Below are 21618 nucleotides of genomic sequence, written 5' to 3' on the forward strand. Positions count from 1 at the left end.
CTCTTGAATATATAGTGTCATTTTCTCCACTTTTTTCCACACTCCCTCTCCTTCCTTCCCATTTATTCAAAGTTCAATCTATAAGGTACATTAAATCCGTTAAACAATGTCGTCACTTAATAAAATAAAGAAATTTTTATCTTTTACTTTTATATACTGAGTCAGTTCATTTCGTTGTCTTCTCCTTCTGTCATTTTAGGTGGTGGAGGTTCATGGTAGGATTTCTCTATTGTATTTCATGTACGGTTCCCATATTAGTTTGAATATTGTGATGTAATTTCTTAAATTATATGTTATTTTTTCTAATGGAATACATTTATTTATTTCTATGTACCATTGTTGTATTCTCAAGTTGTCTTCTAATTTCCAGGTTGACATAATACATTTTTTTGCTACAGCTAGGGCTATCATAATAAATCTTTTTTGTGCTCCATCCAAATCGAGTCCAAATTCTTTATTTCTTATATTACTTAGGAGGAAGATCTCTGGGTTTTTTTGGTATATTGATTTTTGTGATTTTATTTAATATCTGGTTTAGATCTTCCCAAAATAAGACATGTCCCTGTTTTCCAGGACTGGTTTTATACCCAACCATCAGCTGGTTCGTTTTGGTGTCCTGTTATCCTGTAGTTTACCCATGGACCCAGTCCAGAGTATTTATTATGAAAGGTTAAAAATGGACAAAGCTCAAAGGGTTAATAAAAGAAAAAGCAAAATTTCAGTAGCGCAGACAGATTTTTTTTGGTGGCCCCATGGTAGTTTATGGCAAGAGTTAAATTAGTACAGCGATGTTCAAGAACGTGATATCTGTTGGATGACAACTCTTCTTGAACCTGCAGATGGTGGACTTCAAGCCTTGTGACTGGAGTGAGAAATTGTGGCCAGGGTGACTGGGGATCCTTCATGGAGTCGGCAGTTCTACTGAGGCAATGCTTCACAGAGATGGACAGTGTTCATGATGGGGTTGTACTGGAAATGGCAGAGGTGCTGTAAGGAGAGCAGTGACCGGTGATCCAACCACCTGGTCCATCTGTCATCAGCTCTGTAAAGGTTTAAAATGTCCTGTTAATGGAACAGACAGCATTTTTACTTAAAAATTCTGAAATCACAGGGTCTGCACCCAAGATGGTGATGTCCATGATTGGCCGCAGCCACGAGGGGAAACAAAGGACTGGCGCAGGGTACCAGAAAATGGGGAGCAACCCCACCCCCGTTTCAGAAGGAGAAACAGAGATGACATGACCCACAGGATGGTGACCACAGCAACAGACATACGAGGGGTTCTGTAGCTGAAGGACATACAGGTGGTGGGCTATTGCCGACCCGAAGAACCCACGCAGGCTGCAGGGGACCGCGGTCAAGGTATTCACACCAGGCGGTGGGCAGCTGGAGACTGGCTGAAGGGATACCAGGTATTGGAACCAGGATGCGAGAGGGCGCTGAAGGTTTCCTGATCATGTTGGAGGTTCAGACCTGGAGCTCGGGCTGCTGATGGTTTGGACTGGAGTCTGTGGGCACTGCGTCAGCACTGGAGGCTGCAACAGAATCCATGGACACTCAAGAACTCTGTTTCTCTGGCTATAAGTAGCACTTCAGGCAATTTCTGCCAGTGGCGAATCGGTCCGCCTTGTGGCAGACGAAATCAAATTCCGTGTAATGTTGTACTGTCTTTATTACATGACGATAAAGTAATCGTGAATCTGGATTCTTCTCCAGGGTTGCCACTTTCTGCAACCTTCTCCATTCCTGGCTATTTGAACTTCCAAACCAGGCCACGATGCACCTGTAGAGATTTGAAAGGATTCAACGACATGCCAAATCTCTTCAGATTTCTTAGAAAGTAGAGGTGTTGGTGGGACTTCTTCGATGTGCTGGCTCCAGGAGAGGACGTCCAACACCTGGACTCCCAGGAATTTGAAGGCTCCTTCAACAAAGTCGTCATTTCCTAAAGTCTCCATTTCCTAAAGGCAACAACAAGGTCTTGGTCTTTGAGAAATCCAAGGTCATTCTGGCATCATGCAACCAGATTCCCCATCCTGTATTCTGGCTCCCATCATTTCTTGTTATTCGGCCTAATAACGATCCTGTTATCAGCAAACTTATAGTTTCTGCTGCAGCCGAAAAATCCCCTCTATTTATCTACATCTGTACATAAGCCAAATTGTACAGCTGAGTTCGCTCACTCACCCAGCACTCTTGGAGTCCATGATTGCGACCAACTCATTAGAAACAAACCAGTGTGAGTAGATCTATTTTATGATTCTTTGAACAAATTTAACAAATGCAATTTTTTAAATATTTGCATTTCTAATTGGATCAAATCATTTTTTCCTCAGAGTGTTCTCTTTATAAGGGAAAAGATTTTCACTCAACATTTATGGTTTCTGCAATAGCATACATTCTCATTTTTGCTTAGCCTCTTTTCTGAAAAGCTGCTCACATCCTGATCCCTGGTCAGACTGGAACAGCTGTCAGTGTTATTATCTTGTGATGACCAAGAGCAAGGGCATTGCTTGGGACTAGGCAGGAAGCAGGACGTGCAGTCAAAATAGTTTCCGGTCCTCCTTAGCACTTCTTGTCAATTCCTGCACGTGATAACAATCCAACATCCCATGAGATGAGATGCCCTGAACTTTGGTGGAAAGCTAGGGATTCCCAAGAACAGGCAGCAACCTTTGGGAAATGAACTCACGGACTGTCAGCAGGAGAACCCTGGGAGACGACACTGCAGGTGAGGTGGCCACAGCTGCGGCTGAAGGACTTTGTCGGACTCACACCAGTCTGCTGGCAAATCGGCTTATGGCAACCAGGAATCGGAGATGGAATTCAAGACAGTGCTGAGGGCAAGAAGGGCTCCCGAAGGGCCTCAGGCGCTGAAGGCTTCCAGATCGTATTGGAGGTTTGGAGCTGGATAGTTTGGACAGGAGAGTGTATGGCTGCAGGAGCATTGAATGCAAATCCGCAGACACCCAATGTCTCTGAAGGAACTCTTTAGCTTCTCTTGTTGCTAAAGGCACCAGGCAGTGTAATAGTGAAAAGTTGTTTGCCTTACGTCAGGTAAAAGTTGAGGTACGTCATGTATATTACATTTTTTGTATTAATTATGTGAATGTTGAAATACAAACAACTACAGATCAGTTGCGCAAATTTGCTAGAGTATTGTACAAGTTTCTGTAATTTATTCTTCCCCATATCAGAATAATGAACTTACAATTAAACAGCACACTGGAGCCCAAACCATGAGGGACCATTTAATTGTTTAAAAAGAAAACAAACCACAAAAAAGGAATTCTCTATCAATTTTTATTTGGATTAATTTGGCAAAAATTGGTTTCAACATTAATTAATTCAACAACTTGTTTCTCATGTGGATTAGGAACCATCTAACGTAGTTCCATCTCTTTTTGTACTTGTATGTAACGCTATCATCAAAAATTGCCCAGTTGCCCTTACAGCCAAGAGAAGCAAGTGTCCATGGCTTCAACTTCCGTACTCCACAGCCTTCAGTCCAAACCAACAGCAACCCGAGCTTCAGACGCAAACCTCTGTCACGATCAGGAAGCCTCCAGCACCCTCTTGCCTCCCGGTTCCGATACCTGGCGCCTCCTCAGCCCGTCTCGAGCCAGCCTCCAGCCTCGAGCCTTGACCACAGTCGCCAGCAGCCTGTGTGTTCTTCAGCTTCAGAGCCCTTCACTGGTCTGCTGCCATGGTCACCATCAAATGGTGCCCTGTGCCAGTCCTGTTGCCCCAGAATCTGCAACCCATTGTGGCTGCTAGTGATCGTAAGTGCTGCTATCTTGGGCCCAGATGCCGTGGTCGTGGGAATTTTAAAATAAACCACCGTCGACTCCTTTAACGGGGCCTGTAAGGGCAACTGCGCTCCCCTCCACACCAGCGTGGTGCGGCCATTGCAGCAGCTCCTGCATGCATGTTCTCTCAACAAATTTGAACGAGAACTGCAGATGCCACTCAGGCTGTCATTCATTCAGCAATATGCAGTATTGCCTTAGAATGCACTTCATCCATTATTAAAAAGGAATAATTTGAATTAAATAGCATGGATTTTGCTTTAACAGCATACGCCTTGCAAAGCTATTGGAACAAGTTGGTTGTCAGAATTAACCACAGATTTTCAAATGCATAGTTGTAATTCAGAAAATCGAGGTCAAGTTAGCTCACTGGATATGCAAATGGAGTCAGTACTCATCAAGGCAAAACAAAAGGCAGTGCCCTTTCTACAACCTCCACACTTCACGGCCGCAGGTGCTGTGTTGCCAACCAAAGAACGTGTGTGCAACAACTGGGTGTTTGGGGAGGAGAAAAGTGGAATGAGGACAAAGTGGAGTTGGAGATTAAATTTAAACTCGAGGAGTGTCAAAATTCATTACATTACTGAATTCCAAAAGCAAGAAACCCAGCCAATGTCAAAGCATAAACGTCACCAAAATGGAACACCAATGTTCTGGTTACCTTGCCAGCTAGCAGACACCCACCTGTCACAGATGTATCCAACTCCAGAGCTGCCATTCTTTCAGTAACAAAGATATCGGGAAGCCTTTCCTTTGAAAGCTGGAGGGTATTCTGGAGTCAAAGGATTTCTGCATAGAAAAAAAATGATCCTTCAGCTCAATTTTTTTGTTAAATGTACATTTTCATTGAATTCTTTAATGGTTAAATGGTGCCTTGAGTGGCCCACATCAGACTTTTTTTTCAAATTTTATTTAAAAGATTTTTTAAAAACAAAATACAAATCAAATAACAGCAAGAAATTTTTAGATTCATAGAGAAAAATCCTCCCCACCCTCCCAGCCAGCAAAAACAAAAACAAAACAGAATATATAGAATATTTCAAACTATTTTCAAATTCATATATTCCAAATAAGACCACAAAGGAGGAATAATTATCATCCAAGTTGCATGTAATTTTTTGCAACAGAACACATGCTCTTAATTCATTGCCACCGTACTATATTAATCTCCACATTATCTTTCCAAGTACTAGCTACACATTTTCATGCTACAGATAACTCTAAATGTACAAATGCAATTTGAAATTTATCCAACCCCAATCCCTTCAAAGAAACCATATAGCCAAAAAAAAAAAAATGGGTCTAGTGGTAGTTTAATCTTAAATAATTTTTCCGAGACCAATCTAATTCCTTCCCAAAATGGTTGTACTTTAGCACAAGACCAAACAGTATGTAAAAAAGTTCCAGTACATAGTTCACATCGAAAACAAGAGTCCAAATTGCTAAACCCATAATTTTTCAATTTCTCTGGAATCAAATATAACTGATGTAAAAAATTATAATTAACCATTCCATATCTTGCATTTGTCAATTTAATTACACTGTCGTGACACATAATCTCCCAATTGTCTTCAGGAAAAATACAAGTTAACTCACTTTCTCATTTAAATCTAGATTTCTCCCATTCCGGTTTATCCATATCATCTTGTAACAATTGATACATATCTGAAATATAACCTTTCCTTGGTATAGAGGAAATCAAAGATTCAAATTTCGTCAACATAGGTAAATTCATCGCTTTACCATAATTATCTTTTATCAAAGCTCTGAGTTGATAAAACACAAATATAGAATTTACAGATATATCAAATTTCTCCCTCATTTGATTAAAGGAAAAAAACTGGCCTTCTTCAAAACAGTCCTGAACTATCTTTATACCCTTAGAATTCCATCTCTTTAAATGATTAATAAACATTGAAAAGGGAATAAGTTGATTATGGCATAACGGAGTTTGAATTGATAGATTACCCTTCGACCCTAAAACCAGATTTCTTTTACCCCACATCTTTAACAAGTGTTTTAATACTGGCACATCACATTCCCGCAATAAATTCATATTCCATTTAAATATGAACTGATGTACCTCAACTTCAGAAATACAAGCCATTTCCACCTTCTCTCAACTGGGAGGTTGGTCCATATCCATCAATCTACTAACAAATTTCAACTGAGCTGCTTCATAATAATTCTGAAAATTAGGTAATTGAAGACCACCCAATGCATATTTCCATGCAAGTTTATGTAAAGCTTCTCGTACTAATTTCCCCTTCCATAAAAATTCCCGTACCATGTTATTCAAATCCTGAAAGAAACTCTGAAAGAAAACAAGATATCGATTGCAACAAATATTGGATTCGAGGAAAGATATTCATTTTAATACAATTTACTCAACCAATTAATGTTAATGGAAGATCTTTCCATTTAATTAAATCCATTTTAATAAAGAAACATAATTTAATTTATATAAAGATTGGTAATCTGCATTTACTGTTACTCCCAAATATTTAATTCTATCTGACCATTTCAATTTTATAATACTTTTATATTCCGAATGGTCTCCTTCCCCAACTGGTAATATTTCACTCTTATCCCAATTCACCTTATATCCAGATAACTCCCCAAATTTCAGCAAGCAATCTTGCAAATATTTCAAAGACTGCTCCAGTTCTGTCAAATAGACTAACACATCATCCGCAAATAAATTAATCTTATATTCATCATCTGCAATTCTCATCCCTTTAATCTTATCATTTTGTTGTATTGTCTAAGCTAAGGTTCAATAGCTAATGGAAACAAGGCTGGTGATAATGGACAACTTTGCCGAGTCGACCGCGTTAATTTAAATGGTAAAGAAGTTAGACCATTTGTCACCACCCTAGCAATTGGATTTTTATATAAAGCTTTAACCCAACCAATAAAATAAGGGCCAAAATTAAACTTTTCTAACACCTTAAATAAAAAATTCCATTCAACCATATCAAAAGCTTTTTTCGCATCCAGTGCAACCACCATTGGGGTGGTTGGGTTGCTGTCTAGAAGCATTGACCAATGTAATCAATCTAACAATGTTATCAGATGCATTTCTATTCTTAATAAAACCTGTTTGATCTACATATATCAACTAAGGTAAATATTTAGCAAGTCTATTCGCTAATACTTTCGCCATAATTTTATAATCTACATTTAGTAAAGAAATAGGCCTATACAGAGATACTTTCAATGGATTCCTATCTTTCTTTAAAATCACAGTAATTATAGCACTCAAACAAGATTCCGATCCTGATCCTCAGTTATTTGCATTAGAACATCTCCAAATACAGAGGATAAATCTTCATAAAATACTTTATAAAATTCAGCTGAAAATCCATCATCTGCCAGTGACTTCCCATTCGGCATCTCTTGTATAGCTTCTTTAATCTTGAAATCTGTAAATGGAGCTTCTAATTCCCTAACCTCCTCCCCCCCTAAAACAGGTAAATTTAATTTAGATAAATAAGAATCAATAGAACCAGCTTCCAGCTTTCCCTCAGAAGTTTATAATTGCTGATAAAATAAATAAAACTGGTCATTAATTTCCTGAGGTTTATAGGTAACTATTGAATTCTTTTTAACAGCATTAATAATTTGTGATGTCTGTTCTGTTTTTAATTGCCATGCTAACACCTTATGAGCCCTCTCACTTAATTCATAATAACATTGCTTAGATCAATTGATTAAATGCTCATACTGATAGATTTGTAGTGTATTATAATGTAGTTTCAGTGCTTGGGCAGCGGTGCGGGCAGGCCCGGTCTCAGCTGGCTGTCTCTCCCCGCGATGCGGCCGTTACTTCAGGCAGACTCAGGCAGGACCTCGGGCCTGCACGGTACCGCACGGATGGCAGTCTCTTCAATCTGAGGTGCCTGCTCACACCAAGACACAAGAGCAACTTGTCCATGAACTACTCTTTGCAGACGATGCCGCTTTAGTTGCCCATTCAAAGCCAGCTCTCCAGCGCATGACGTTCTGTTTTGCAGAAACTGCCAAAATGTTTGGCCTGGAAGTCAGCCTAAAGAAAACCGAGGTCCTCCATCAGCCAGCTCCTCACCATGACTACCATTCCCCCCCCCCCCCCCCCCCACCCCCACATCTCCATCGGGCACACAGAACTCAAAACGGTCAACCTCGGCTGCACCATTTCATCTGATGCAAGGATTGACAAAGAGATAGACAACAGACTCGCCAAGGCAAATAGCGCCTTTGGAAGACTACACAAAAGAGTCTGGAAAAACAACCACCTGAAGAAACACACAAAGATCAGCGTGTACAGAGCCGTTGTCATACCCACGCTCCTGTTCGGCTCCGAATTATGAGTCCTCTACCGGCATCACCTACGGCTCCTAGAACGCTTCCATCAGTGCTGTTTCCGCTCCATCCTGAACATTCATTGGAATGACTTCATCACCAACATTGAAGTACTCGAGCTGGCAGAGTCCGCAAGCATCGAATCCATGCTGCTGAAGACCCAACTGCGCTGGGTGGGTCACATCTCCAAAATGGAGGACCATCGCCTTCCCAAGATCGTGTTCTATGGCGAGCTCTCCACTGGCCACCGAGACAGAGGTGCACCAAAGAAGAGGTACAAGGACTGCTTAAAGAAATCTCTTGGTGCCTGCCACATTGACCACCGCCAGTGGGCTGATACTCCCTCCAACCGTGCATCTTGGCGCCTCACAGTTCGGCGGGCAGCAACCTCCTTTGAAGAAGACCGCAGAGCCCACCTCACTGACAAAAGACAAAGGAGGAAAAACCCAACACCCAACCCCAACCAACCAATTTTCCCTTGCAACCGCTGCAACCGTGCCTGCCTGTCCCGCATCAGACTTGTCAGTCACCAATGAGCCTGCAGCAGACATGGACATACCCCTCCATAAATCTTCGTCCGCGAAGCCAAGCCAAAGAAAGAAAGATAACGTAGTTTCAACTTCACTAAAGCTGCCTTTTTATCTTCTGTAACGTCTTTCTGAAATTCCTTTTCCAACTCAGTAATTTGTTTCTCCGATGTGACATGATGTGGCACAATGTGGCAGAAAGCTTAACTTTCGTAGTATAACTAATAATTTTCCCACGCAAATATGATTTCAAAGCGTCCCATAATACAAAAGTACTACTTACTGTATTAATATTCTCATCCAGAAATAAAGCAATCTGTTCATTAACAAAAGTAACAAATTCTGGTTTCTTTAATAGCATTGTATTAAGCCGCCATCTGTAAGACAATTGCACCACTTCCGGACTTACACAAGAGAAAAACAACATCGAATGATCCGATCTGACCCGGCTTTTATATTCGGCTTGGAGTACTCTACCTTATAAATGTGCCAATACCAAAAAAAATCTATTCTAGAAAATGAATCATGTCTAAATGAATGAAAGGAGAAATTTTTCTCTGTAGGATTTCCTCTCCTCCAAATATCAATTAAATTCAAATCTTTCATTAAGGCCCCTATTTGTATTGCCGTCTTTGATTTCCTTATACTTTTCAGAGACCTAAGAATCTAAAACACAGTTAAAATCTCCCCCAACCAAAATATTTTCCTTGGCCTGATTTAACAAGAAAAAAGCCTCCGACATAAACCTTTCATCATCCACATTAGGTGCGTAGAGATTTAACAAAGTCCAGGATTCAACAAAAGTTTTACAATTCAACCTCAAAACCCTCCCCGCATTAGCTTCAAAGGATTCTAATTCAAATCGTAATTTCTTATGAATTAAGATCGCTACACTTCTCGCCTTGGAATTGAAGGAAGAAAAAAAAACACGTGATCAACCCAATCTCTCTTCAATTTCATATGTTCTTTTTCGGTCAAATGTGTCTCTTGCAAAAAAGCAATATTGGCTTTCATTTTATTTTATATAAGCCAATACTCATTTAGGCTTAATAGGATTATTCAATCCCTGGACATTAAAAGTTGCAAAGTTCAAATTTGACATTTCAGTAAAAATTCTACTATAAAATATTACTCCCCTTTCTAATTCCCTAAATATTCTAAACCCTCCCCCCCATATAAAAATACCACAAAAGCAACAAAAAAAATCTTCCCCTCAGTAAACTACTAACTCCCTAAAAATCTGGGTGTGGTAAAACCCACTAGAGGCAGACGACTATCAGGTCTCAGTGTCATCCCCCCCTAATCAGACTTTCACAAAGTAATTATTCAGACATATTCAACCCAATGATTCCAATCCCAATTATTGTTCCAGGTCTTCAATATCAAGAAGACTTTGCGTCAATTCAACCTTCTTTCCGTGTTTCCCATTCATTCTTTCCATTCCCATTTACCCTCCTTTTAGGAGACGATAATGGCGACCGACTATTTCCTCGCAAATCTGGCAACAAATTAGCAAAAATTAAGGCATCATGATCATTTTCAAAAAATTGAAACTGAAAACTTCCTTAAAAAACTTTTAAGTATAGCCAGGTAGCGAAAGGCAAACTTGTAACCCTTTCGCCATAACACTTTAGCTGAATTAAATTTTCGGCACCTTCTAATAATTTCTTGACTCAAATCCAAATAGAAAAACACTGTTATTTTGAACCATCGTTGGAGTCTGATTTTGCCTTGCCTTCTGCACTGGAACTTGTAATATCATTTCTCTATCTTGATATTTCAAACAAAGAATCAGAACTGCCCTTGGTGGTTGACCTGGAAACGGTTTTTTCCCTCAATGCTCTATGCGCTCGATCCAACTCTAGACCATCCGGAAAAAATTCCATGCCCAGTACCTCAGGAGTCCATTTCTTAAAAAATTTTACTAGATCTGAACCTTCCATAGTAGGTCTTCTAGAAGATATTTTACACTATTTCTTTGATCTTGGTTTTCTAATGAATCAATCTTCTTCAATAATTCCTTCTTCTGAATCCCCCAATCCACAAAAGAATCCTCCACTTTTTCCATTTTTTTCTCTATTATGATCCACTTGATTCTTACATTCAAAAAAGCTGCTTCAATTTTTTTTAAATTATCCTGTACAGTGTCCACTGTTTTTATACATCTCCTAACATTACTTTTAACTACAGTCATATCTTTCTTCATAGAGATCATCTCTTTACACATATTATTCATATTAGTTTTCACTTCCATAAATCCTTGATTTATCTGAGTAGACATTTGCATTGATATGTTTTCCATTTGATGAGCAATCCCTTCCAATATTGTAAACACAGAATCCAGTCCAGGTCCCATCACTTCCCCTTGAGGCCTACCTTCTCTGGTCTCAGTCCCCAGTTCTTCCTGTGTTAATTCCAGTAACGTTGAGCTCTCTTCCTCCCCTAACTCAGTGGCTCCTCTTCCAGTACAGCTGCAGGTCTGGACACCCGTCAACAGCGTGCCAACCTTGTCAGCCTGCCATCTTTCAGGTTCCCCCACAGCCCACACCTTTTCCAATAACTCACAGACCCACGACGCACCACGCATGCCCAGCAAAGTCACTGACCACTCAGGTGCATCTTCTGATGCTATACTGTGCACCCCCGGACCACCAGGCAATACAGTAGGCTCGCGAGTCTGTCCTTTCTCGCCTGATACGCCCGCGCGCCCGGGTTCACAGGCGTGTGAGTCAGGGCCAACCAATCTCGTCAATGGACCGGCGCCATCTTGTGAATGTGTGATAGATACCAGTGTAATACTTAGCCAAGCAGGAGTCCTCTGAGGCTTGGGAGCTCCAATCGATGACTCCATGGCTTCATCTTGGTAGGTAGGCCTCAATTCTTCAACACTTTTATAAAGGCAATTTCTTTTGCGATTGAGTTTTTGATTTCTTCACATTTGTAGCCATTTCAATCCTCCACTATTCCAAAGTCTGTAAATACTACTTTAACCACTTTTACAAGTTTTAAAATTGGGTATTTATGTCTAACTGGGGGAAGGTGGAACTACAAGTCTTCCCTCTACACCATCTTGCCACACCCCCACCCACATCAGACTTGTTTAAAACTCTCTAGTATCAGCTGCTCATCATTCACAAGGTCCAAAGCAACAAAGAATAAGTTGGCATAGAAATTTGCAGTCTAATGCCATTCTTCCACTGATTCTGCCATTGTGACCTCCCCAAGATCTCATGGAATACCTGGATCAAACTTTCAAAACTCCACCATCCACATAAAAATGACTTCAATTATAATTAGTTTGCATCAAATTTCTTTTGTCCTCAAAAGATGTTGCACCTTTCAAAAGAAATTGAAAGATAATGCCATTACAGTACCAGCCACCTGGTTTCAAATCCACTGCTGCCTGCAAGTAGTTTGTACGCTCTCCTCATGTCTGCATGGGATTCCTCCCATGTTCGTGACATGGGTGCATTTGGGCAGTGCTGGCTCATGGGCGGGGACATCTTCAGGCATTCCCCCAAGCAAGGTGGTGTGCCCCCCCCCCCATACATCATCAGACCCGCCCCTCCGGCGACAATAGTGTCTTGTTTGACGCACGCCAGTGACTCTCCACCTGCCCCAGGCTGCATCACTAACACGTGTCAAGTGTCACTAAAAGCAGTGCTCATCTCCTACTCGGAGGGGAGGATGATACTAATGTTCATCAACAGGTAGGTTCCAGCATCCAGCAGCAAATCCCCACCCTCCCCAACATCCCTGCTAAATTAAAATTAAAAAAATAATAATAAAATTCCTTGCTTGACACATCAGCAAGGTCACACAAGGGATAAATGTTGACCAAGGTGCCAGATCATTCTCCCTGCTCTTCTATAAAAGACAGTTCAGAAATCTTGCACTACATAGTTGTGTCGTTTTAAGTATTCGTCTTTGGAGAGTCACAGTGCCAAAGCTTTCTACGCATTATGTTGACTTTAAATAGATCAGCAATCCCTCATCGAGTTGAAATTTAGACAGGTTCAGTCCTGATCTCACAAAGAGTTGTTTCTCTTGCCTTTCTATTTCCAATTTCCAAATCATAGCCTCAGATGCTGTCACCACACCCCAATCTTATACGTATTTACTTTGTGGCCTTTGACATGCAAAAACATCCAACATTAAACAAAAGTGGACTTAATTGATATCAATCAAAAATAATCATGGGTGTAGCAAACTGGCATCAGAAACAAGGAAATAATTTTACTGAAGCTGGCACGTGGAGAACGAAGGAGCTGCAATATTGCAAACCCTGTGAACAGTTACCAACCTAGTGCAGACGAGCCATCACATTTCAGGTGGCGAGAACAGAGAAGGGCCTTAATGGTTCCTCATTAGTAATGTAACAAAGTTTATGCAACTTATTTAGTGTGGCATTTCAGAAGTCATCCACAGCTGGTGCCTTATCTGAACAGCTTATTTAATCAGCTTCAGCGATCAAAAACTACATCGCCAACTTTTCAGTAAATGAGGAAACAATTATCCTTGCATCCTTGTTTAAAGTAAACAACGCTATGTTGCATATCAATTATTCCAAACTCCAAAAAGGCTGGGCAGCAAGTCTTCCCTTCCACCGCCCGCTCCCCCAATTTCTGATTTGGGTTTTTTTTAAAAAAGACAAGATTTTTGTTAAAGTGGCTTTCTGATTAATGTTTTCACCAAGGTGTCTTGGGCATAAAAGAACTCAAATGGACTTTGATACTTAAAAACAATAAACACAATAATATTGGGGGGAAAAAATGACCCAGCAAAATTTGAGCTGTTAATTGTGAGCTGGGCTGTTTCTGTTCACTTTCAGGTTTCATAATGCATTGTTTATTGCAGTTTTACATTTTTAAAATTAGAAAGGTGTTCCCCACAAGTGTACTTCCTTGATTAAATCTTCCTTAAAATATATTTTGGTCACAATTGTTTAGAACATATCTTCTCAAGGTGGGGTGTATGCCAGTGGGGTTTAAGAATATTTTAGTGGGGCGTAGGAATATTTTGAGAAATAATTAAAAGTTTGTTTGGAAAAAAAATAAACTCGTTACGTCGGTGTGAAAGATGAGATTTGGCAACGCTGTCAGTACAATGGTGGTAACTTAGAAGTAAAATCACTTTCTTTTTTCCCTCTTCTGATGTTTCTCCATTATTACTCTTATTTTAACTGTTATCCTTGTTAACATAATTATTTTTTTTTCTGACCCGTCTTATCACCACCCATTCCGAATTATCTTATTGACGACGAGGATTCCAAAATTATCTCAACAATCTTGCCTCCGTCCATACCCCTTTACTTTTTCACTTTAGTTGTGAGTGAGACCCGTATTGGTAGGCCTCTTTGTGCATTAGCGTATCGATGGGAGGGTAGTGGGGTCTGACCCAGGTGCCAGCCTGAAGCTCTTGCTAACAACACGTCTAAGCTTATGTGAGCTACTTGACGGACATTTTTGAGAAATTAAGTACATTGAACAAGCGACTCCAAGTAGCAAATATGATCCTTGCTGATGCAAATCAAAGATATTTGGATTCATGCCACGTCTAGACTTGTGCCAAAGAAATATTTCTGCAAGAAATTTCAGTCAGTTCTATTAGTTGAATAAGTGAGAGGTAACTAATGTTTCTGCAAATGTCATTGTTGACCATTTGAAAATGTTGGTTACTGATTTTGTGATTTAAAGGCAATAGATTTCCCCTCTTGGTTAAGTCATGAAGTTTCAGTGTAATACCAAGAGGAATTATTGAGTTGCAACATGATGAATCTGTAAAAACTCTGTTCAAAGTGAAAGGAATCATGTGGCGGTCTAACGAGATCAAAAAGAAATACCCAAACTCGACTACTTTAGCAAGGGAACTATTGACACATCTTCCATCATCTTATTTAGTAGAATGTGGCTTCGGTACTGTTAGTGGTTTGCAACAAGCTAAGAGAACCCACCTAGAAATTACAAAACGTGGAGATTCAAGGTTGAAACTAACAAAATTAGTCCCTCAAATCAAATTTTTAAAAAAATTTGCAGCAAGAGTCAGGGTTAAGTTTCCCACTGAAGTGGCAACAATTGATGAATGTGTGTTTGAGATTATTGAAATATTGCAGTAGTGTAATATGAAGTAGTATTCCTGACCTTAATTACATTGAAATACACTTGCAGTAAATGATTTAATTAAAACTTCTTTTGAATACACAACTTTTCTCCCCCCACTAATGGTGGGTGCTCTTTTTTTTTTGAAAAATTTAAGTTGGGCCTAGGACAAAAAAGGTTGAGAACCACTGGTTTACAAGTTATTTATCACATGTCTATTTGGGACTTTAAAATTCCTGACATGGCTTGCTGGAATACAGTATTCACCTGAAATAATTAATTTCCACCTTGGCTCCCTGCTAGGAGCGTCGCCTTTGAAAACAACGAGCTCAAACTCCACAAATATACAATCTAACCCTAAAGTTGTCACACAGGAGAAAGGGGTCCTGTGACAGAAGGTACCGTTTATTGAAAAAACACATTAAAATGAGAATCCAATTGCCCTCTTGTGATAGTACAGACCTATCACGAATATATATATATAGTTACAGTATCTAGAGTATGTAATGACTGTGCTTACAGCAATTGGCTGAGAGCTTAGCCACGCCTACTGTCTGGGCCTTAAAGGGTTGCGTCCCTAGCCAGGTCGGATCATTCCGGACTGGTCGGCCACCTGTGAAGAGCTCCTGTCTTTCGCTAATAAAAGCCTTGGTTTGGATCAACAAGTCTTTGGTTCTTTCGACGAGCTCTACACCTCTCATAACTATAAAATATCCCACATGTTCATTGAAGTGAATTAGGGAAGCTTTTGGTGTTTTTCAGGTCAGAATATATCTAAAATGGACGACCACTTTTGCTCATTGACATTGGTAACATCTTGCTTTGTATAACTGGGCTCCGTTACAATGGTGAATTTGGATAGCCCACAGTCATGAAGGATGCCCAAGTTTCAGATTAGCTTGTCCAATCTGAGATAGGAAACAACCCATTCTGGTTTCCCATCCCTTCATTTCCAGTAGTGTATGAACCAGAAGAGGTGGATTTGCAGGTGCAACAGGTAATCAAGAACACAAATGGAATGTTGCCTTCACCTCCAGGCACGGAATTTAAAAGCAGGGTGGCCCTGCTGCAACTACTGGTGAAGCCACACTGTGTGCAGTTCTGGTCACCTTACTTGAGAAAGGAGGTTTTGACTTTGAGGGGAGAATGAGACACATGGAACTATACCTGCTGGAATTCAGAAGAATGAGGGGGATTGTGTAGAAACAGACAAAAATTATGAAAGGATAGACAAAATAGAGACAGGAAAGCTGTTTCTTCTGGTAGGTGAGACTAGAATAAGGGGACATAGCCTCAAGATTCAGGGGAGCAAATTTAGGATGGAGATGGAGGAACAGCTTTCCTTGAGAATAGATAATTCTATGGAATTCTCTTCCCAAGGAAGCAATCCAGGCTGGTTTAATTAAGACAGTTAGAATGATATTTGCATTAAAATGGGAAAAGCAGGTAGGGAGCCAATTCCAAGTCCAGATCAGCCATAATCTTATTGAATGACAGAGGCTCAATGGGCCAGGTGGTAGGTTCCTGCTGCCATTTCTGATATTCTTATGCAAACACTGTTGATGGGAAGGAGAATGCCATAATCGTCAAGGAAATGGACTAGTCGCCTGAAGCTTGAGATATTACCCCAGACACAAGTTGAACAAGAGCCAACCAATCATTTAAATTCAGTAAACAAGTTAATTGTTGTAAAATCTCATTGCAATAAATAGCATCCTTCTGGGAAGGAAATCTACCATTTCCATTCACCCGGACCTAGCCCCAGCAATGAGGTTAGCTGGAATTCAGACAAAATTAAAAAATAAACCTCAACTTTGCTGACCACAGTCCATTAACAAAAAAGTGAAATCAAGAAACACTGCTTCTCTAACTCAAAACATTTTCCTTCATTGGTTTCCCCATTACAGGGCTAAAAGGACCAACAGTTACCCTTCAAGAGCAAAAACATGTTTTATAGGATACCAGGCTTTATTTTGTACTTCCTGAATTAAATTTGCATTTTAGAATTTTCAATATGTTGAAGTTGACACAAAAGCTTCAGTTGCTGGGAATCAGAAATAAAAATCAGTTGTTGAACAGAGACGGATAGTTAATATCCCAGGAAAGGGCTAGTGCAAATTGAGGATTGGAGTGGCCAAGCTTCTCAATAAGCATCCAGTCTATTTACCCATTTTTTAAAAAAAACACATTCCCAATGAAGGGCTCAGGCCAGAAACATCGATCGCCTTTTACTTCCTATGAATGGTGCATTACATTCACCAGCGCTCTTGTGTACTGCAGAATACATGTCGAGATTTTTCACTTGCAGAAGAATCTCAAACAAGGGGACATAATTTGAAGATAAGGGGTGGTAATTTGAAACCAAAGTGCATTGGACAGAGACTGGAGACTTGCTGTAGAGTCAGCTTGTTAAATAATTTCCATTCCCAAAATTTTAACTTGGAAGTATAGGTGCCATAAGACTCACACTACCAGGTTCACAAACAGTTGCTACCCCTCCACCATCAGATTCCTCAACAAATTCCAACTCATTTAAGAACTCTTACTTTTGCACTGTCCCCCCCCACCCCCCACCCCACCCCACCCCACCCCCAAGCATTGCACAGTTGGTTTACATCTAATTGAGTAAAGTTTTTTGGCACTACTAAAAAGTCTTAATGCTGGAAAAAGAATCTCAGGGTTGTATGTGATGCTATGTATGTACTCTGACAATAAATTTGAACTTGGATTCCATCTGGTTTCCTGACTGGGAAATGGAACAGAAATTTGTGCACTACCACACAGTAGCCCATATATCAGGATGGGCACCAACTTGATCAGTAACATATGATCTCAGTGATAATAACTGAACCTGCACTGGAGACTTGTGCAGAGAGGATAGGCAATCAAAAATAGAAATTACAATTGTCAGCATGAACACATTTCCATGAATCAAATCTACATGAACAACATAGAAGGGACAATGAAAAAATGACAATTCCCCCCCCAAATGCTGTTTGCCAGACATCGCAAGATTCTTCACTCCCTGTCTCTTCAACGTTTGTCCCTTCAACATTTGCCCCTCTCCCTCATGAGATTACACACCATTTCCTTAAGCATATCTGTTATTCCATGTAATACCAGTCCCACATTCTAACCCAGTGGTTTTCCACCTCCCCCCCCACCGACCCCCATTCACCTACCACCTTCAGTCATGTCTTACCTACCAAAGAGGGTACTATTGGTGGTCTGTGGCTAGTAAGGGATGACTGAAGGTGGTAGATGAGTGGAAAGAAAGGCTGACAACCACTGTTCTAACCAGTATCTTGCCAAGCCCATTGTTAAACAAGGGACCAAAACGTTAAAAAAGGCAATAAAAGAGGCAAATTCTTGGGAATGAGAGGGCTTTCCATCCACAAAAGACAAACAAAAACGGTGATATTATTAAAATAAAATCCGAAAAGGAGCCTGACAGGATCAATGTTGAACAAGTTAAAGCTGCTGTCTGCCATTTTAATTCCACACACTATTGTCGCTCGGACATGCCCATCCACGGCCTTGTGTGCTGCCAAACTGAGGCCAACTGTGTGTGTCTCCTCTGGATCTTCAGCTTTCTCCCACTGTTCAAAATTTACAGGGTTGTAGGCTAGTTTGGCAGCACACTTAAATGGCCAGATCAGCTTCCACTGTACTGTAAATAATAATTTTATATACACACACGCACATGAGATGTACACATACATACATACATACATACACACACACACAAGTGGAGGGACCAGAACATTACTGGACACATTTATACCTTGAAACTTAAAGCTTTCTGCCATCTCCACCTCAGTTCCATTGACTGGACGGGGTGAGCCCTGCCCCTCTTCAAGTCTGTAACCAGCTCCTTGCTGACATTGAGAGGATGCTTTCCTCGCACCAAGCCTCAAGATACTCCATCGCTCTTATGTACTCCGACTCGCCACGGTTGGAGATCTTTGCCTATGATGCGAGTGCCATTTGAGAATTTATGGATAGTTTTTGAAGAGGTGCCTGACTATGCAGTCAGGTGCTTACAGGAAGTACCTCCTGAGTACACAGTCTGGTGTCCAAGAGGTACTGCCACTAATTCTCACTGATTGTGGCCCGTGGGGATAGAAAGCCATGCCATTGCAGAAAGTGGTGCCGAGACAGTTCCAATTTTTTGTCATGTATCCAAGGGCAGTGAGAACATTTGTGCTGTGATTCCTCTCATGTTAGGTTTGGAATTTAAACCATTGTAAAGGACGATATGTGGCAGTGGATTGTGGAGATGCACACAATTAAACAAGGTGCTGAAAGAAACCTTTCATAAGGTGTGCCACCTTGCAGTGTGCTTGAGGTGAACTATTTAAACTATGCTACTTCACCCAGAAACAGTTTGCTTTGTTGCACAAGGAATAACTGGATTGCTAACAACAGCCTCTTACTTTACCATCACGTCACTAGTCTATCAGGAGGAATGATGGCCCCTTCTGCAGCAATCTCATCAGTCCCATTCCCTCTTTCTTACTGCCCTCCAATTTGTTCCTCTCGCATCTCCTTTTTGATTCATTTACTGCTCATTTCAAAAGGACAATCAACCTACCTGCTCGCCTTTGTGATGAGGGAGGAAATTGGAGCAGCTAGTTTTTAAAAAAAAATCCTCAAATGGTTGCAGGGGGAAAATCTGCTCAGACTGTACCCAAAGTCAGGATCAAACCTGGTCCTTGGTACCAGCAGCCCCCAAACAAAAATTCTGCACGAAATGCCAGATACCGGGGGTGAAATGCAAAACCCCTGGTATCCAGCACCTACAGGGATTGGTAGAAGCCAGATAAAATGAATTTTCCAGTTGCTTGAGATGGAGTGTTGCACAACTGGTGAACTAACGTCGAGGCACGCCAATTTTAAACTTCCTTAATTTTCACCCATTTATTTTCTGCAATTTTTTTTTTTGCTGGTTGTTTGAGGCTCCCAGTTGCTCCAATTCTGGATAGTAGGGATTTTACTGTATTTCAAAATTCAACAGAATTAAAATTTTAATTGCATAAAATTACACAGCCTTTGTTCTGTATCAGCTGATCTCTCCATGCAACTCTGCACATCTGTACCTCGTCTTACTTGCTGTACTATGCATGGGATCCCTCACAGGACTGCTTGCAAAACATACACCTCAAGCTGGAACAACATTGCTCTCAAACCCTCAGCTGTACACTGCTAAAAGCTCCCAGATTCTCTTCCCACCCCCCTCCCCCCTCCCCCCCAAGTCCTCTGCCTACATGATGGGTGTGTGAGCATTAACCATCAAAAAGAGGGCAAGGCTCATGACAACACATTGCACAAAATTCTAGCAAATTTTTGAAGCAGAGAGGGTGGGCATGTTTCAGTCTTTGTTGAGGGCCAATGGTGGACAGTTCAAGGTAGGTTTCTTCCACAAGTTCTTTTGCTCCTCATTTTTAATAACTGATCCCACCCAGGTAGACCAAACCACCTTCTCAATGAAGGCCCACAATCAACTCAGGCCCACAATCAACTCCTGATGCGCAATTCACTGTTTCCATGGCACCCGCCCCAATGTTGACAAGTTTTCATATCCCAAGTCCAAATAAATATACAAAATGCATTGACTAGGCTTCAGGGAGTGACGGTGCCTCAGGGTGTCTTGGTGGACTTGCAATGAAATGGTACATTTCTGTTAAGTCTGTTGAAATTGCTTTCCACCAGTTGGGAATGCTAAATACAGAAAGATTTTTAAAAAAATTTGTCAGAGAATGCTCACTGGTGCAAAGCGTGAGAACATTCTGTGCGAATGAAGCGTTTTTACAATCTGGTCAGTTTCAACACATCCTGAAGTTTCACATTGGGAATTCTACTCCTTTTCCAAGACACACAAAAAGCACAATTCGTGAACTAAAAGTACCAAGAGACATTCAAACAGCTCACAAGCAATTTAGAGTCAGGTATTTAAGAACAATATTTCCAGATGAAGTGGGGAGGAGGCCGAGGTGTAACCTGATAGAAATATACAAGATTATAACAAGCATAGATGGGGCAGTTTAATTTGGCGTCACATTTAAGTTCACAGTCACAAGTACCAAGGGACAGCATCATGTTCAGCTCAGACGTAGTGGGCGTATACCATGTTCTACTGTCAGAATCTTTTCCCCATAGTTGAGATGTTGAAAAACAAGAGAGCATAGTTTTAAGGTTGAAAATGTAAAGGGGATCAGTGGTGAATATCTAGAACATGCTGCCAGAGGGCAAAATCAGATTTGTTTATTAAGGATTAAATAGATAGGCATTTAAAATAGTCACAGTTCATAAGGGCATCAACTGAAAGTGGGCAAGTGTCATTGGTGGAGAATGGCTAGAAGATCAGCATGGACAAGATGGGCCAAAGAGCCAGATTCAGAGTTGCACGAGATTGTTACAAAAAGAGCTGGAACAGTCAAATGCCTGTGGTTGATGATAACAACCCGAGCTCCAATTAGATTCCTCTGTTAAATATAGAAGCCTTCCTCAGATCAAGCAGTCCAAATCTTGATCAAACATTTGACCAGTTTTAAGGTTGAAGAGCAAAAGAAGGGCAAAGCCTGAATGTATGTTTTTTTTTAAAAAAGTGGTAGATTGTTGCAATATTTTTTTAGTAGATTAATCCAGAAACTTGGTATACAGTTTAATACAGAAACTTAAGTGGGTGGGAGACTCCAGCAAAACAAGGGAGAGGACAATAGCCTGCAGAAATGTGGTGACAAGCATCCACCCATTGTTCAGATTTTAGAATTAGCAAAACTGTGAAACAAAATGGATGAATCCTTCTGATGCTTTCCAAGGTGGTTAAATTTTGGAAGA

At 40.6% G+C, this 21618-nt stretch overlaps 1 protein-coding gene across 2 annotated transcripts in view; it reads right to left on the reverse strand.

The window, feature by feature from the left end:
* LOC138753286 (tandem C2 domains nuclear protein) overlaps positions 1-21618 on the reverse strand; it is a 96748-nt gene that overhangs the window by 52568 nt on the left and 22562 nt on the right. For both annotated transcript variants that reach the window (XM_069916111.1, XM_069916110.1), the window contains exon 2: positions 4494-4598. In XM_069916111.1, the coding sequence (XP_069772212.1) occupies positions 4494-4527 (34 nt within the window). In that variant the 5' untranslated portion in view covers positions 4528-4598. The remainder of the gene's footprint in view (positions 1-4493; positions 4599-21618) is intronic.

This window comes from Narcine bancroftii, chromosome 2, assembly GCF_036971445.1.
Source record: "Narcine bancroftii isolate sNarBan1 chromosome 2, sNarBan1.hap1, whole genome shotgun sequence".
Lineage (NCBI taxonomy): Eukaryota > Metazoa > Chordata > Chondrichthyes > Torpediniformes > Narcinidae > Narcine > Narcine bancroftii.